At 35.1% G+C, this 19,627-nt stretch overlaps 1 protein-coding gene across 1 annotated transcript in view; it reads right to left on the bottom strand.

Moving 5' to 3' along the window:
- The window catches only part of VWA3B (von Willebrand factor A domain containing 3B), a 76,219-nt gene that overhangs the window by 18,389 nt on the left and 38,203 nt on the right, over positions 1–19,627 (bottom strand). Inside the window, exons 24-28 of the mRNA XM_072402458.1 lie at positions 18,174–18,308; positions 17,951–18,048; positions 12,857–13,029; positions 5,946–6,040; positions 5,303–5,462 (exon numbers count right to left, since the gene is read on the bottom strand). Of these exons, the coding sequence (XP_072258559.1) occupies positions 5,303–5,462; positions 5,946–6,040; positions 12,857–13,029; positions 17,951–18,048; positions 18,174–18,308 (661 nt within the window). The remainder of the gene's footprint in view (positions 1–5,302; positions 5,463–5,945; positions 6,041–12,856; positions 13,030–17,950; positions 18,049–18,173; positions 18,309–19,627) is intronic.

Below are 19,627 nucleotides of genomic sequence, written 5' to 3'. Positions count from 1 at the left end.
CCAAAAACAACCGTGCCTACTTCAAGCTCAGACAGCATCACAAGCACCTGCTCTAGTAAGAACAGTTGATTAGAGTTGGGGAGGCAAACATTCACTAGGGTGTACAATTGTTCCGATACTTTGCTTTGAACTATGAGAAAGTGACTGTCAGTGTCTGCTCTCAACGTGGAGAGAGACCAAGGCAGAGATCCATCAATTAAAATTCTGACTCCTTTGGATTTAGGGTCTGGTGAAGTACTGCGGTAACTAAATTGAAACTGGGGGGGGGGAGGGTCAGGGAGTGATAGGCCAAAAACTAAAAAAAGGAGTCCCAGACAAGGAGTACACTAAGACTCCAACCTCTTGTGGAGATGGAGCGTCCTACGTTGGGGGGAAGTGTAGGCGATGGCGAACAGATCCGCTGGCATTCCTGTGGCTAAATATAAATATTATATTAGGTCAAGATGGGCACCGGGGACTGAACCAGCAAGGTAAAACTGGAATCATACCCAGGGAGCTATAGGACAATTAAATCAGTGAGAGAATTGTGTCAACAACCAGAAGGAACAATAAAACAAAACAAAATAAGTGGTAAAACACAAACAATATGTCTCTATTAAAAATGCAGTTGGGTAAAGACAAGGTGAATATACTACTGGACAATTAAATCAGTGTGAGCATTGAGTTGGTGCCCATTGAAAGCAGCCAACACAATGAACAGTAAATCACAAACAGTATAGAATCTCAGTCTACTCATGAAGCATCAGGATATGCGACATTTGGTGGTCTCAAGATACATAAAAAAAGGTGGGCTACCAATATAGTACCAATGAAGGCAGTGTCCAGAAAGTCTGGAGACAGAGAAAATTCAGGAGTCCAATAGCTGGGGCAATAGTTTCTGTGCGAGTTATTCCAAACGTGACCGTCTGCACCTCCAAATCATTGAATAATCCGTCACAGTTCTTGGGAAGATGGGGTAATCCTGCAGGATCCAAGATCCGCGCCTATTTGGATGAGGTGCTTGCACTCTGCGGGGGGCTCCTGGGGTATCAGCAATGGCATCTAACCAATCAGGAACAGCGTTAGGATCTGAACCCAGAAAGGCAAAGAAAGAAGGCAACTGCGATGGGTCCTGTAGCGAAAAGATGGAGTCATTCTTGGTAACAATCATGTGAAATGGGTGCCCCCATCTGTATCGGGCGCCTTGTACCACTGTGAGATCCAGCAATGGCTTCAGCATTCGCCTCATCAGCAGTGTGCAGAAAGAAATGTCCGGGAAAATTTAAATTCTGGCCCCATCAAAGTCTATAGGCCTGGACCGCCAAGCTTTCAGGATAATCTGCTCTTTCACCTAGAAGAAATGGACCCTGCACATGACGTCTCTTCGGCAATCATTCTGCAAGCCTGTCCTGGCTCCCACTTGGTTTTGGCAACTGGCCACCCAAGTAAGGTATTAAAGTTGGCACTAACAGTGCTCTCAAGGTCAGGACCTGTCGTGGCTTCAGGCATCCCTCCCAGCCTTAAGTTATTTCTACGGCCTCTATTTTCTTGGTCATCTAGGCGCAAGGATAAGAATGAAACAACTGACCTGATATGATGGTGGGAGTGCTCCAGAGTTGCAATCCTTGTAGAGACTTGAGTGGATTCTCCCTAGGTGTGCATGGAGCTCAGGAAAAATAAGCTCATGCCGCCATTGTGTGGCCATGCCCCCCCAACACCTTTCTGAGACCTAAACCTTAATCTAGGTAACTTAGTGGGTGAACTGGTTCTCAAGCAATAGTTTGGTGCTAATGCATGCAAAATTTTATGAACTTTAAATACACATTTATTTATTTGTGTGGATATAACTAACCTCCTGGGTGGTTACCCCGAGCCTAGTTCAGGGTAAAAAAACTTGCTGAGAGCGTTTACCCTGAACTAGGCTCGGCGTAGCTAAAAATAGAATCAAGCGTTACAGTGCAATCTGATTGTGTTACAACATTGTATGAGAATCAGGTTACAACTAAAAAAAAACACTTACCTTGTCCCTGCAGCTCCTTTGGAGACGTCTTCTCTCTTCTGTCTTCACCCGGCTTGTGCAGAGATGATCTCCGGGGGTTTCCCGGTGACGTTGATGCGGGCGGGAAATTCAAATCATTTTGTATTGGATTCAATACAAAATAGCTGTATTGAGTCCAATACAAAGAAATCTATATAATATAAAAGCTACTGTACAGTTAGATTACATGATACACATTTTTTTAAGAGATTTTTTTTTTATTTAAAGTTTATTATTAAATTTATTAAACATTGGACATATTTCGGTGAGTTATGCCTAAGAATTATAGCCTACAATGTAAAATAAATTTCCATGCAAAAAAAGTTAAGCTTTTAACATGGAAATATGAAGAGAATTAGAACGCTCTGTGTTCATGTACACCTCCCTCTGTGATTCCTGATGACGTTGGAGTGTGCACCAGTCAACAGGGGGGCGTGGAGGGAAATTCAAATATTTTGTATTGGATTCAATATATACTCCTGTATCCAATCCAATACAAAGTAATACAAAATATATTTATGTGGTTTTGTCTATAGGTATGTGACGTTGGTCTCTGTGCTGCCACCTATTTTAAAATTTACCACACTAGAGAGATAAAAATATAGTACTATACAGTATATAGAATTATTGCATTTTCAGTATTTTTTATTTATTTATGCATTCTTGTTTAAGCAGTTTTTTCTCTTTTTTATTTATTTTATTATTAAATGTAATTGTTTATTTGTTTACATGATTGTGGGTTTCAAACTTTATTAAATTTAGGATATCTACTAGACCCTTGTTTGGACATATTTCCGTAAGTTACTGGTCTACAATATGAAAAAAAAATTCATGAAAAACAGTGTACCGCTTTTTGTACAGAAATCCAGACGCCCAGGAGGTTAAAATCATCACAGTAAAGCTTTTCTTTCTGTGGGGAATTTCTTGTCCATGAAACATGACAAGAAGTGAGGGAAACTCTCAGAAATGTTTGACTATTGTCATTGGAACAGGAACAAATATTAGAAGATATCCCCACACCTTCTGTTCACTAGCACAAAAAAAATGTAAGCCAAAGGGGGAAATTCTAAGGTAAACACTGAAAAAAAACTTGAAAAGTGGTACCCAGAATGGCACCAAATTGTATTCTAGAGCTAAAATACCTACACTCCAAAAATACATCTACTCAAAAATACCTACCTGAAATAGGAGGGGACTTTCCTGTTTTTATGCTACAATATAGTCATTTTTTAAAACTTTATCTAAAAAAAATGCTGCTTAATATGTCGGGGCTATATAAATACTAATTAATATTAATAAAAATAATACTAATAGCGACCAATGGTTTTTCAACAATTTACTCTTAAAAGGAATAATCTAGTGTTTATTATGAATGAATGAAGCTAATCAATTTGAATGTCTAAGCGTAACCAAAAGTGTGCATCTTTGTGTATTTTAAATTTTGAGCATCAATAAAGATCAAGCAAACCCAAAAGCAGATTGGTTATTTGACTAAGCTCCCACCAATCACTCGAAAGATCTTGTGTAAGGTTATTATTTTTCCAGACATAGCTTAGTTGTTACATAAAGATTTACTTGTACTCAAACAGAGTAAGTACATTCTCTTAATAAGAACTGTACAATGGTCTTTTCTGCTGAAAAAGCTGTTGGGATACAAAAATAAAGAATTTCACTGATTACTCAGCTTGTTTAATTTCCGTGAACACAAAAGTATATCCATAATCCTCTGTGTGATATTTAATTTACTGCAATACAACATCTGGTTTTAATGTAAGACTCAGATAAAAAAGGAAAATGACAGTTTTTGTTTGTTCCCCACAGTCAAATTACTTTGGGATAATTATGTTTTGAAAGCATTTTATCTGTTTTTTAAATATCCAATCTCTATTGAAGAACAAAAAGATAAATACACATATCATTTTAAAGTTTTTTTCAAGCATTTCAAGCCAGGAAAATAGGTCAAGTCTAGGAGGTTTAAATTTCCATTACTGTGTTGGCACTTCCTATCTACCAGAATCAAAGTTATGCCAGAAGAACCCGGCAGTGCAGATAAACCAATTATGCTCAGCAGACGTTCCTCTGTGCCTAGCTCATCTGTGTAATTCCATTTATTTAAAATCATGGAAAATATCTCCTCTTGGAATTTATTCCTATATCCAGACACAATTAGTGTATAAAAACAGGCTTGGAAAACATACAGCATAACCACAGACTCCTTTATTAAAATAATTGAAAAAACAGTAAGCTTTAGCCCATTATCAATTGCCATTAAGCTTTTATAATTTTGGGGAGTGGACAGAAGAACAAAATTAGTTTTGCAATCAGTTATTTTGATGTTTTACGCTGCACATTTTGCCTGATTAGATACAGGACACGGGCTCATTTATGTGGAAAGACGGCTAAGATTCGAGGCCAGCAGATCCTCCCAGCTTTTGTTTTCCCCTTCTTTTGCTCTTTTTGCACTCTGCCAGCTTCAAACACCCCAAGCCAGAGGACACATAAGTAAATAACACTGCTGTGCTTTAGTATTTGTGTGTGGTTTATTAAAAGTGGTATTGTCCATGCAACAGACATACTTTTTCTTTTCAAAAGTGTTTTTTCTATTTCACAGAGATAGCATTATGCTAATTTTCCTACAAACAAGGCCAAATTTATAATTATGCAACATAGGAGTGTCCCTATAAATGGACGAGAAAAAGTTTGCTTTTCTCCTTTTTTTTACCATCATGAACTTGCAGTGTCTATGCATTGTCAAAAAAATGATAGTGTAGTAAAGACCAGTAAAACAAGAAAATGCTCAGTGCAAAATGAGGATCCTAACATTGATACTTTTTGAGGTGACAAAGATTGTGTTTATACCCCAGATAAAAAATCAGCTTTTGTTAGAGCTGCTGTGATTAGCTTCTGGTAATCCCACACATAATTTGCTTTCACCATTTTTTTTGTGCAAGTGTAGTGGCAGTTACCCATTTAACTACTTCAGGGGACTCTAGTTAATGTAAGGTTAGTAAAATTGTTCTGCCTGAATCCGACTATCCAACTACTTACTACTTACTACTTGTACTTTAATGTTTGGTCCAATAGGTTTATTTTCTTTTTTGTTTTCAGCTATTTCTGTGCACTTTGTTGATAGACTGACTTTGCTATGTACCATATATATAAGCAGCACCACCCGCATGTAAGTTAGGTTATATAGATCTATTGACTTTTTACCTAAGATCTACTTCTCTAACCAAAGAGAAAATCAATGGCACTTAGAACAGGCAACTGAAAAGGTGCACTTACCATCTTTTTCCTGTTTTGTGCTACTAATAGGTATCAGAATTTTCAGCTGCTCAAGCAGATCAATTTTCTGTTTTGTCAGGTCGTTTTCTTCTTCTTTCTGTTCACTTCTACCTTTACGGGAGTTCAGTTTTTTTAGCTCTTTTAGAAGCTGCTGAATTTCCTATTTAGTAAGAAAAAGAAAAAAGAAAATGTTTAACCTGAGGCTAGCACACGAGCTCTTTAACCTGTTACTGGCTGCTGGTCAACAGAATTCTGGTTTCATGGTGAAATGCAACCTGATTATTATTAATATATTAAAGGCTTTAAATTTGCAGATACATTCAAGTAAGATTAAAGGCCCTGGATTTGTATTGTAGCCATTTATTTGGTTTTCTAGTAAGACCATGACTGCATGTAGTAATGCTGTGGTGTGAAGTCGGTCACAGAGGTATAGTAAATAGGAGACTATAAACTGACCTGAAAAAAGCTCACTGCAACACTACAGTGCAGAAATGGAATTACTGTCAGCAAATGTGAAGTACCCCTTTCCGCAAAAACATTTATACTGTAAAAGTATTGATGCTTAAAAGTGTCTCATAAAGATATCTGTATACTTTTTTCACTGTTGTGCATATCTGGTTGTCTATGAATGTTTTTTTCTTACCTGTTGATTCTCTTTTTGCTCTTTTTGGTGTTGATTAATTTGTAATGCCAAATCTTCTAGTTTCTTGTTAGTGTTTTCACTTAAAAGATTTCTGTCTGTAGAAAAAAGAAGTGTTAATGTGGATAAGAATAAAGAAACAGGAAATCAATGCCATAAATACAAACACCAACACGGTGCTTCTGAACCATTCACTGATTCCAGACATAAAATTTTATTTTACTTGCCATATCAGTCAAAACTCTGCCTTTTAATTATCTTATTTATACAATATGTACCAATAATTAGTTTTATGATACACATTTGAATCACTTAAAGTCTTTTGTGGCTCAAAGGTAAATACCAGTTCTAATATCTGTCCAAGTAAATGAAAAAGCAGTCAGCATAAACCAGTTGTTTATGAGTTTTGATACCATCGCCAAACTAAATGCCAAGATTTTGATTCACCAGAGGATATATTGGTATGTTATTTGATCATTCTCCTTGTATTAGCAACAGGATGGGCATTTCAAGTACAGTGTTACAGTAAGGTGAAGTCATTTCTTTTGATTAGATTAGATAAATTAGATTTGATAGTACAATTCTAGGAAAAAGCAATTATAGTTGTGTGTTAACAATAACAAGTAAAAAATATCACATGATCCATGTATTGTTTATTGATCCAGAGTTGGTAACAGGGACAGAAAATATCATTCTGCTCAACTAAAACAAACAAAGTGTTAATTATCATGGAAACCACATTTCCCCTACCTACATACTGTATAAAATATTGTTCTGACACGCTTGCTTAAAGAAAATAAATTTTTCACCCATCACCTTACTTCCCCTTAGCTAGGTGCTCTAAGAATAGGACTCTTCCTCCATATAATACACAACATTGGTTTTATCTTGGTGTTCCAGGACAGGGACTATGCCTCTGGGATGCTCCGGGGCTTCAGGCCAAATGTTACCCCATATTGTAAATCATTACTCTTACCCAAGAGTTTCATATAGTAAACACTCCTGATCCTGTAGACCTCAACAATAAAAGTTTTAAAAGCTGTCCCTCCCCCTTGAGTCTCCAACTAGAAACAGGTATTTTGGATTAGGACTGGCAATAGCATCTCTAAAAATGTCACCCTATGTCACACACAGACATATTTTTACCTAAGGAACTATCCTCAGTGAGTACAAAGTAACTTTGACATCTTATCTCACTTTCTGTTGTATCAAAGCCTTATGCTATTAATACAAGTCCCCGAAGAGAGAAAGCTTTTCAATCCAGAGAATGTTCTTCAATAGTACAATGTGAGAGAGTGAAGACTATTTGAAGCATTAATAAATGCTTTCCAAATTGGCACTAGCTAATGAAGATAATGCCTCTCGAGAATCTGCTTAATCCAAATGAAATGAATTATGCAGCAGGCAGAAACAGCATTTGGAAGATAAAATAATGTTAAAACTTGAAGTGCCAGGCTGAATTCTGGTTATCTTGTGTAAATATCATTCATACATATAATGTGCAGCTTTTTGCCACCACGTTTATATGAAACAAATTTCTGTGCTGAAAGAAAATATTACTGTTGTGAACAGCAGCCAGTATCCTTGGAACAGGATACATTTTTACATAACGCATAAATTCTTTTTTAAATGAAAGTTTTTTTTAATGCAAAATTATAAAACTACGTTATAACAATCAAATTTACAGTAAATACAAGCAAGTGAAGTCATTTAAATGATATGTTATATTTCAAATATCTTGAATCCCACTTTACAGATTAACAGTCCTAATATCAGGAGTAAGGAGATATAACCTTGATTGGGATTGTTTAACTCCTATCCCTTCTATCAAACATCCAACAATTTAGTAGGATATATATATATATATATATATATACTTACTGTTTCAAAAAAGGTCACATTGATAATATATATTACAAGTACTTTTTAAGTAATTTTTTGCCCTTTTACATAAGACTCTACAACTCTAAGATGATAGTGGATAAAAACACAGTCTCCTATACAGAGGTGATAGTTTGCTATTATGTCTAATAAGCATATAATAATTTAATTTTGTATCTGATTATAGACAAAAAATTCATACCTAGTAAACTAAAAAGGTAGTTTCCTTTCTATGATGTTACAGCCGTAAACATAATTCTAATTGAGCCATTGACATGAAATTTAAACGCAATGTTGGTAAAATAAGTCCATAAATTAGGTTATGTGTAATAAAGTGGAATGGCACAGGGAATAAGTATTAAACACATGAAGAAAAGGAGGTGCAAAAAGGCATGGAAAGCCAAGAAACCCGCCTAAATCTGTAATATACAAAGCAATCCCGACCCCTATCAGTGCAAAATAATATCAGGCGCTTTAGTCCTAATTAATGGCCTATAAAATGACTTTTTCATTTCCAGGGTATCATACAAGAAGCATCTTATGAAGGGTAGAAAACAAAGAGCGCTCTCACCTTCACAACCTTTTTGTTACAAAACCTACTGATGTTGGAACATAAGGGCCTAATTTAAATCAGAACTGTGAACTGCTCAAGAGAAATATACAGGTAGTTCCTGGGTTACATACGAGATAGGGACTGTAGGGTTGTTCTTAAGTTGAACTTGTATGTAAGTCGGAACAGGTACATTATTTTAATAAATGCAATTAGGACAGATGTTTGTCTCAACATACTATCGGACAGCGTGGTGTCAGCTACTGTAAAAATCCCTAATGTGAGTTGATCACAAACAAAGCAGAAAAAAAAAATAACTTTATGCAGCCTAGACATTCAATGACTTCTGGAGAACAACTGCAGAGTTTGTCTCGGTCATTAAAGAGTTACAAGATGTTGCTTAGCTGTGTTTAGCAAAAGATTTCTTTTGCAAGTCATGGAAATTGACCCCCTCCCCTCTATCAAGCCTCTGTCCTGCACACGAACGAGCAGGGAAACCCTGCTTGTAACTAGGAGACGTCTGTATGTCGGATGTCCCTAACTCGGGGACGACCTGTGCCCAATGAGCTTCACATTTAGAAGTAGATTTATTAACATCATTCTTTCAAAGTAGGGCTGAGTTGGGATTGCTTTCCAGCTCAAAACACATGTGCTTAGGCTAAAGACACCTCACATGGTTCATAGGGTAGTGCTTCCCAATCAGATGGGGAGGTACAAAAACTGGATTTTGAAAAAAAAAACAGAAACATCCGATATATTTCCAGATTATGCCTAAATATTCTATATATATATATATATATATATATATATATATATATATATATATAATCCATGTTTCTGATCTGTTACCAAAATAAATGACCATTCATTCTACACTATGAAATTTGTGAATCATATTAATATTAGTGACCTAATAATCAAGACTCATAACTTTAAAGACAAAGCACTTCCTTTTTAATTTGAATTGGTTTATCTGTAACCATACAAGGAATGTAATCATGATATTACAGCATATTCTTTTTGGGTTCAACAAATATTTACCTGCAGGCTTGTGCTCTGGGACTCTAATATCCCTTTGTGGTACTTTATACTTGTGGTACAGAGCTAACAGCTTTCAAAAAAATACACACACATATAATTATGTAATGCAAATTCAATCAATTTAGCCCATAATAATCGTACTAACCTAACCACCTCCAAAACCGTGCACAGTCATTGGGTCTGATTTTTTAAAGATCTCCAAGACTGGAGAAGATAGACTATCATGGGTGATTAAGTAAACTTAGAATGGATCTAGTTCAGAATTAAAAGCATTTGGCAAATTATTTTTTAAAAATGTATTCTAGGTTCGCTGGATCACCCAGGTTCTCCCACGACAGTCAACCTTCTCCAGTCTAGCCTTAGCATTCAATGGGAACAATATTACATGTACTTAGTATAACATGTTAAAGCATCCTGTGCTTTCTACAGGAAAATATGATGCATAATAAAATGATTGAAACAGACTATTCAGTTTTTTTTAAAGGATGATTTTTATCTTGTATTTTTTAACAAGGACTACTTGTCATAACAATATATTTGTTTGACCACACAGAGTGGTTAATGGTTAAGCCTGGGGAAAATGTACCTTTTTCAAGCTGAAATAGGACACATTTATTGTTGTAGGAAATGATCAACAATACACATTGATGAAAAATATACTTTAGATTTAAAGGCAATCTATAAACACACATGCCAGGGAAGCTGAGATTCAGGCAAAAATCTAAATAGATCAATAAAAATACCTTACTTTTCAGCAAATAGCCCAAGTTTTGACTTGGAGGTCTGAGGACAAAGAGGTTTCAAGGGGAGGCAGTGCCACTGGTACGACTACCAATTTGCATTAAATCATGTCAGCTGCCATTGTCATTGCCAGGATACCAGCAATCCTGGCTTCCCCTGTTTGTGCCAGGAATGATAGATTATTTAAAAAGAAAAATTCCATTAAATATATTTGATTTATTTTATTTGCCATTTATTACATCAGATACTTATACACAAAGAGCTTTATATGTGCAATGCAATTATTCTATGCATTTCTCTCTTAACTCTTACTAAATGTTTATTATATTATTTTACCTTATACAATATACCAAACTAATTATTGTGCAAACCGCCAGTGCCATCCACAGGGCTAAGGGACAAAAAAAATACTGTTGCATGTTCAAGGTGTGCTGGATCACCCAGGTTCATCCATGATAGTCTATCTTCTCATGCCTCGGAGAGCTTTGATAAATCAGGTTCAGTATGTGAGTGCCACATGACCAGGATACATTTCTTTATCAAAAAAAACAACTGTTTCTGTGAAGCAGGGGCAGCACCAGAAGCCATAAATGTAGGTTTATAAGGTTTACTTTCAGCTTATGATCACACCCATACATGTAGTAGCCCAAATAACATAATGTATCATTTATGCAAAAACATTACTGTAAATAGTCATATTAAAATAATGTTAAATAAATATATATGTATGTATTTATTAGAACATTCCATCTGCTTAAAACAGTTTACGGTGGCTACCGTTTTAAAATATATACTATATGTGCAGTACCATATGTGTGTACCACTTCAACTCACATTCCTAAGTATTTTTAATGTCTTATACAGAAGTTATTGTCTAATTTCACAACTTTCACACCTTTGTAATATACCAAGAAAAGTACAACTATTTTAAATACCAATACCAATAACTTCCCTGTTTTCTGGTGGACAGCTTCATACTATGTCTCCTCTGATGCATGCAATACAATAAGAACACACAAATATGTAACGGAAATACCAAAAGGAAATACAAAAATATCATTGTAGATATATATAACCTCTTGCAACAATTATTTTTGCAATCCTATCACCCTCCTTCATGAACTGCACAGAATAAAGCCAGCTGAAAATGTGTTTTATGTTTACTAGCTTTTTATAACTGTGCTAATCAGATTTAGGAAAACTACAAACTGTTAATAAATTGGGAATATTTTACTCTTTTTTTCATTTTTTATTTAAACTTCTCACCTTTCGGGAGCCATTTAGAGAAATATGAAGATTGGCTTACTCAAAAAGATAGCTGCTATACCGCTGCTGTTTTTTTTAAGGTCAGACCTCCAAATTAAAAGGCTAATATAGTGAAGTTAATAAACAGCATTTTATCTTCTTTGCATCTCGAATACACATGGGATATGTTAACCAAGCTAATGTTTTAAGTCTTTTATCTAAAAACAAACCCTTTGTTTAAATCTCAGACAGATCAGGATTGCAACTTGTGTACGCAAAAGTAGTACAAAACGATGAAACTTGAAATACTATCCAAAAAACGTCCACTAAATTTAACCTAGACGTTTAGCAATCCTACATACATCCAACAATACTGCATATGATGGTGCGGTGCAGGTTCAGCAGTAGTGTAAATTGTTGCTATGTAGTAAAGAAAATGCCTCAAATGTTGTCACTCTAAACCACAAAGCCCATATTATAATGGTAAGGTCAACAGGTATTTTAGCAATACAAAAGTAGGCAAGATAATTGTAGACAAGAAAAACAATTGTAGGCAAGAAAAATTGTAGTACTTAAAGGTGCAGAGCTGCCTATTTTACATTGCATTTTTTTCCTATAATGAGTGTACATAAACTTTGCCAAAACTTACATTGTTCTACATAAAAACTACAGACAGATTTCAGTTCCTTAAATGTATGGTGGTTTGGCTGATAACTGTAATCTATACTCTTCTATTGGATGAAGTGATATATCACCAATCAGAAATAACTAACCAAGACAGTGTGAATCTGACTTGTGGCTATGAAATAAGACTGAAACAGCAATAAGCCTAAAATTTGGAGAGTCTGATGAGATGGGCTCAACAATCTGGACATCTGGGCTGATGTTAAAGATCTGACATCTGCAGAGATTGAGAGATAATCCTGCCCCTGTACAAAGCATTGGTCAGACCACATCTGGAATATGCAGTACAGTTTTGGGTACCAGCTCAAAAAAAGTACATTGCGGAATTGGAGAGAGTGCAGAGAAAGGAAACTTAACTAATAAAAGGAATGGAGGATAAATTAGCTAAACTGAATCTATTCTCCCTTGAGATGAGACATTCATGGGGGGGATAGGGTCACCCTGTATAAATATATAAATGGTCCATATAGGAAACTCTCTTCCAAACTACTCACTTTAACGTCTTTACAAAGTAGAAGAGGGCACTCTATGCATCTGAAGGAAAAGAAGTTTGATCCATGCATAAGGAAGGGATTCTTCACTGTAAGGTCAGTGAAAATGTGGAATAGGCTTCCTCATGAAGTAGTTTTAGCAAGTTATATAGGTCTCTTTAAGATAAAGCTGGATGCTTTTCTAGAAGCACAGAATATAAATGGGTATCAAAAATTTAAAGTAAAGACTATAGAAACTGTTGATGTAGTTGGAATATACCTTAAAATTATATTTTTTGTACCTTTGATTGTGCTGTCTGCACTACCGGAAGAGTCACTGTCACTATCATCGGGTGTCTTGGGTCTTCTATGCAGATTCAATGAATGTCTGCTTCCCCCTGACAAAGATCTGCTCTTCTTCACTTCCTTTGGTGGAGATGGCTTTTGGATGGGCTCAACAATCTGGACACTTGGACTGATGTTCAAGATTACACACAAGATAATAAATGTGTTAATAAATTTCTTTAAATTTATAAAAAAAAAATAAGTTGCTCTATTCAATACTGATTGTATGATTCACCTTGAAATTACCTATACATGGAATACAATTCTTCTGGGATAATATGTACACAGACACAGATTAGGATGGAAAAGTGAAAATGAAATTACCGTTGTTCTATTTAAAACCTAAAGGTAACAAATGGGGGAGAGGAGAAGGGGGAAAAGGGAGGCTTTTTAAGACACTGGTTAACACTGTTAAGAAAATTTTTTCTTTATTAGTATATTATACTACAATTATCCATATTTAAAACCTGATTAATGTATGTGTGTTTACAATACATTCAAAGTGATTTAAAGCCTCTCTTTTCCCCCTTCTCCTCCGCTCCTTCCCTGTAATTGATCTATTTCACATATGAGGCTGGCACTTCTTTAGGCTTACCTGAACGTAATCTCATAAATGTCCGACTGGGTATCTTCCCATTTAGTTATCAGTTTATCTAATTTACAAGTCATTTAAGAAAAAAAAAGCAATACCTTATAAACTACCTAAGCTATTCATGTCTGCTAAATAATTATTTCAATTAGTAGTAATCAAGAAACCCATTTTTTTGATAGTAAGAAATAAGGCAACAGCTACATTTATTGATTATTTGGAGACGGGTAACTACTAAAATTGCTGGTGATGAATCTCTTAGGGAGTGATCTAATCACTCAATTAACAATACATAGAACAAATGGCTGTCATTGATGTAAGCTTGTGGGGTGTGTAAATGAGGAGATAGATCTTGTGCTATGTTAGTGCTATATAAAAGAAGCACAATGCTCTGGCTCAGACAAGAAACCTCAGCAAATACACCAGAAGCCTCAAAGGGCACGCTGGTAGAATTCAAGTGGAATAAAGGAAAAACAGTAGGTTCCACACCTACTAAATATATTATTCTATAATCTATATGACACAGAATGCTGACAAAAAATCATAGTAATACAACTGGTACAATACTATTACCATGCGGATTAAACCTTAGTTTTTCTTTTTTTTTGTTTTTGTAACACATATTGTTTATGCTTATGATTTCCGCCTTGGATTGCATTCTATGCCGAAACTGGTTTCTATTGACTGTTTACCCCTGTTACCCATCCCTTTCAATGTCTGTATGCTGTTGTTTGTTTTGAATGAAAATTGTTACATAAAGAAAAAAATGTGGTTTAAAAAGACAAATATATATTTTTAGTATAGATTTTTTAAAAATATATGACCATAAAAAAAAAGTTCCAATGTACATAAACAGCAATATTCTTAAACAGAGATCAATGAGGGGTAAAAGCCTAATCATTCTCAACAAAAATTATATTTAATTTTATGAAAAGATCTGTAAGATTAAAAAAACAACATGTTGTAGATACTAAAAGTAACAATACTAGTAAATGAGAAATGAGAAAATAGGTCTGATGTATTAAAGCTCTCAAAGGCTGGAAAGGATATACTTTCATCAATGAAGCTGTGTGATTCAGCAAACCTAAACTGGATTTCTTCAAAGTAATTTGCTATTTGCTAGCAAATGTTTTTAATCCTGGACCAGATCCATTCTAGGTTTTCTGGATCACCCAGCTTTACTGGTGAAAGGGTATCCTCTCCAGCCTTGAAAAGCTTTAATAAATCAGGCCCAAAGTGTTATGTGTGCTAATTCATATTATCTTGATGATAAGAGTTTTTACATTTATAGCCTTTTTTTTATTTATGATGGCAATATGGGGCTAACACACCAGGTGAAAGAAGCATGTATATATTACAGTATTTGCTGAGTGAGTGGCAAGTAAATATGAATAGTTGTTAAAAGTAAACAGCAGGCTAGCTCCTGTTGGTTCAGGAATAAAATTTTCACTTATCGCTAGTTATTACTTTTTGAGTATATTAAAGTATGTCTTCCAATCTCTACTTACTTTTTAAATACAAATCACCTACATTTACTTAACAGAAACTTTTATAATAAAATAAAGGAACGTTTGATTACCCTATTTGTACAGCTCCCATTAATTTACACGGGGCATGACTTATTATAGCTCTCCAAGGCTGTAAAAGATACACTTTTATCAGTGCACCTGGGTGATCCAGCAAATCTGGAATGGATCTGGTCCAGGATGGAAAACATTAGTTAACCATTAGCAAATTACTTTTAGGGTAGTTTGTTCTAGGTTTGCTGAATCACCCAGATTCAATGCTGGAAGTGTATTCTCTCCAGCCTTGGAGGGCTTTAAAAAATCAGGCCCAAAGTTCTAAAATGGTCTAATTTGAAGATGTTGCTTTGTTTGCACAGAATGAATTACCAAACACTATAATAAGCAAAATATTTATGAGTATAGTATTGACATGTCTATTGGATATACCTTTTAGGCTTTGGTGAATAGTTAGTTGTTCTTATGACAGCAAATTACATGATGAATTTGCCTGGTAAATAATGTCAGTACATGTTATCGCTCTGGTAAGAGGCAACAGCTCTGCTTGTCCCTTCAGTTGGGTTTGTAAATTATTGTTATTCAAGAAAAAAATAATTTACTGTTTTTCCTATACCTGCCTGCTGGCTGCCTTGTCTACCTCTGTAATAATTACTATTTGCAAACCTAAACATTTTGAATTGCAGCTGCATGAGGAGGAAGAGCCTTTGTATCAATCAGAAGGCACAGAGAAAGGGGCATTGGTATGATTCTATCAATGAAGTAGGATAAGTCTTGATATTGTGAGCTCTGTTCTATGCTGCTGTTGTTACTGCACAATTGCTCTTTTCAAAAGTAAACTGTTTTTATAACTTCTTCCTATATTCAGCCAAACATGCAGTTTTCAGATTTCAATATAGTTTAGGGAAGTGAAAGAATAATAATAAATCAATATGGTGAGTCACTGCAGAATCTTCCATGCCAACCAAAAGCTTTAAGCACTTACTCCTATGAACAGTACAGTAACATGGCTACAGATAATTAGAAAACTCAATTAGACATTTGCAAAAGTAGTTTTTGTTGTTGTTTTTTGAAACATAAGGTGATAGCATGTTAAAGTGTTCTAATGTCTGGAGGATACACAACAGATAATACATTAGTGTGCCTTAAAATTAATTGATCGCCACCAGAGAATGTTGCTTAATAAATAAATATACCATGTATCTCTTAGGGTTACAGTAACATTTGATCTTGTGATTTAAACTTGTTTTCTAAGTTGGAAATTTTACAACATCACTGTTTAAAAAAGACAACTCTCATAGCTGGTGGAAAGCAAAGCAAAGTTAATATGCATTAAAAGTGCATTCATCCTTGAAAAGGTGAGAAAATACATATGCATGAAAAATAATCTCTGGTGCTAAAGCTTTTCATCTGCTTGGAAGGACATGTCAAAATATAGCTGTGATATAGAATATTTCTATCAAAGGGTAACGTACTGTACATAAAATAGAGCCACAGCTGAACCTCTGTGGATTCTCAGATCTCTTTTAGATGGCAATCATCTCTTATAGAAGGCAGTCTGGTTCTTCACAGTTCATCGCACTGGGGGTTAACCAGTCACAAAAAATGTTTTTTGCATTACTGATGAGCACCCACAGCAGGACATCATATATATGTTCAGGGTGAATGAAGGAAACAGTGGGGGAAATAACAGAGAATAATAAGTAAGAGGAAAATGGAAAGGGTGCCTGGCTGAGAAGATTATATAAAGAAGGCAGGGACAGGGCATTTAAATGAGCAATTTCTGCAGGGGCTGGAAAATCCAAAAATGTGTCTTATTCCTTTGCTTTCAATTGTGTATTTGTTTTTAGCTTAACTGAATGCCTAATAGTCCTGAATATATCTTCTTTCTTCCTGTAAGTGATGTTTGCATATTTCATTAAATTTCTATTTATCTGCAGTCAATCTACTTTACCCACAGGAAAAATTACTTTAAAAAGCTTCTTCAGTTCTACACATTTCCATTAATGGGTAATTCTATTGCAGATGACAAGTGTAGAAGACATAGGGCCTGATTAAAGCTCTCCAAGGCTGGAGAGGATACACTTTCATCTTCGAAGCTGGGTACTCCAGCAAACCCTAAAATGGATGTGGTCCAGAATTGAAAGCATTTGCTAACAAATAGCTAATTACTTTTAGGAAATCACCCAGCTGCAATGATGAAAGTATATCCTTCCGTATGTGCAATTCATTGTGGCAGTGATAAAAAAAATATTTTTGTACATAGTTGCATCAGCTTATTTTTAAAAACCCTGATTTTGAGTTCCCCTTTTCAAAATTGTATACATATTTTTAATACAGAAGGGACAGGAGATAAAATAGGTGTACCTGTTCATAATGTCCTTTAGTAAGTACACTGAGCTGCACATGTGCATCTCAGTGGAACATGCTGGGATTTGTTGGGTTTCCTGGCATCCTCTAGGAACTGCCGGGACTAAATGAACTCTAATGAAAATAAGCAGAAGTTACATCATCCCACCCTGGCCAATCAACATGGACAAAGATCTTACAGTCAGAAGAGGAGAGAAAGAAGATGTCTGGGCATGCAACAGAGCAAGGACAGGTGAGTGTATATAGAACATTGTGATTGGTCAGGTACATTTACATTATTGCAGAAGGGATATTGACTGTCCCTTCTGCAATAAATGACCTGCCGGGTTGGATTTTGTTAAATTGTGTTCCACTTTAAATCAATAGCTTTAGATGTAAGGACTACTTCAGATGTTTGATTAGACTAGATTTGATTAGGTGAGAGTAGCTACAATCCAACAGAGATGTTTAGGCTCAAAACATTCCTGATTGAAGAAACTTGACTGCAATGGTATAGTTCAAGTTGTTAATATTCAATACTTTTGCACTATAAACAAAAACTTTTATTTTTTTAAATAAGAAGAAATACTTACATTGTGTAATCAATCATCTGGGCTTTTCTGATATAGCTACAGGAAACCGCAAACTGTGATGGACTTATTTTAAATAGTTCACTCCTTAAGCAATGTCCCTAAACACAATGGACATAATTAATATTGTGTCTCTCTGATTTGTAATACATTCATGAGCACTTAAATGACACAAATGAATTGTGTTGGTAGTTAACAAACATGTGTGACCTCGATTGGCACTTACTTTTCTGTTGTTGTAATAGAGAACAGTATACAATTTATCTGCTGCTTCAGACCTCGGTGTTGCTATGACCACCGCAGGTAGATAACAACCACCTCCTCCTTTTGCCCCAGTTTTTGCAAAAACACAATCTCCAACCTATAATACATGTTAAAATAGATACATATTATTACAATGTAAACTATGGACATACTGTGTATTTTACATATACTACCAAATAGATAGATATAGCAATGCTGTGGAAGTGGGGAAAGAACACTTGCAGCCTTGCAGTCCTGAGTTCTCAAATCAGATTCCCAGTAGAGACTACTAGGTGCAAATAAAAAAAGTTTTTTAAGATTAGATAAATATTTTGTACAATATAAGTCCTTGTAAGTCATGCACAAAATAATACATATAATAATCATTTATTAATGACAGTTTCCCTTGTGCTGTACTCTGATGTCCACAGCATCAAGTGTGCATTTTTGTGTAAAGTAATAAGAGTTCATAATGCAGGTTTTAAAGTTGCCATAACTAGTTAATGTGAAAAAAAACATAATCAGAATTTGCAGCTAATTTGCAATAAACCATAACATATATACATAAATCATAGATGATTGGCTGCAGTGTAAAAGGCTTGAGAGAACACCAGGTTCTCATTTACAGAGTACCCTGTAATTAGGACTTATTTCATACATGGGGCATCCTGTCTTCTCAGGTCTGACATTGTGCCTAAAACCCTATCCATAAAAGTTCAGTTTAAAATTGGATCATATATTAGAATGAAAGTGGTTCTGTGAGTTCCAATGTGTTTAGGAGTTCCAGCATCCCTCTTCTTCAGGGGTACAATAAGTAACCAATTCAACCAATGGGTTACATTGAGTGATAAATATTTTAAAATAAATGTATATATAAAAAATGTATTGTAAAAAATAGTTTAGCAACATTGTATCAAATTACCAGGATTCACAAACTGTCACAAAAATTAACATTTAGAATGTGTGATTGTCTCAGCATATATCCAAATGGCCCAGATGTTCTACCTACAGATATTTACAAAAGAGAGCTTCATTATCAACTAGCAAATGACTACTAGCTGTCCACTAGTTTTTCCAATACCCATCTATTAAGATGACATCTAGTGCAGTGGTTGCCAACCTTTCGGACCTTACTGACCACTAAATTCATCATTTTAAATCCCAATTTTTTTTATAAAGATAAATACATTTGTAAAAATTATCTTCTTAATGGTGCCTGTCAAGGATTGTGGAGGCTCTGATTCATTGATCAGCTCACGGTTAAGTGAGGTATTACTATTGTTACTGTTATCATTAGTTGCATTATCTTTGGTATTACTAACGAAATGCAAAATATTTGTTTGCTTTTTCTCACTCTTTATGAGTTTATTTTATTCAAATTTAAGACCAAACAAGAAATGATAGTTATCAAAATCAAACTATTTGATGCCATTAAAT

Source organism: Pyxicephalus adspersus, chromosome 1 (genome assembly GCF_032062135.1).
Source record: "Pyxicephalus adspersus chromosome 1, UCB_Pads_2.0, whole genome shotgun sequence".
Lineage (NCBI taxonomy): Eukaryota > Metazoa > Chordata > Amphibia > Anura > Pyxicephalidae > Pyxicephalus > Pyxicephalus adspersus.
The sequence above is the reverse complement of the archived record's forward strand: the minus strand, read 5'-3'. Positions and strand labels throughout refer to the sequence as shown.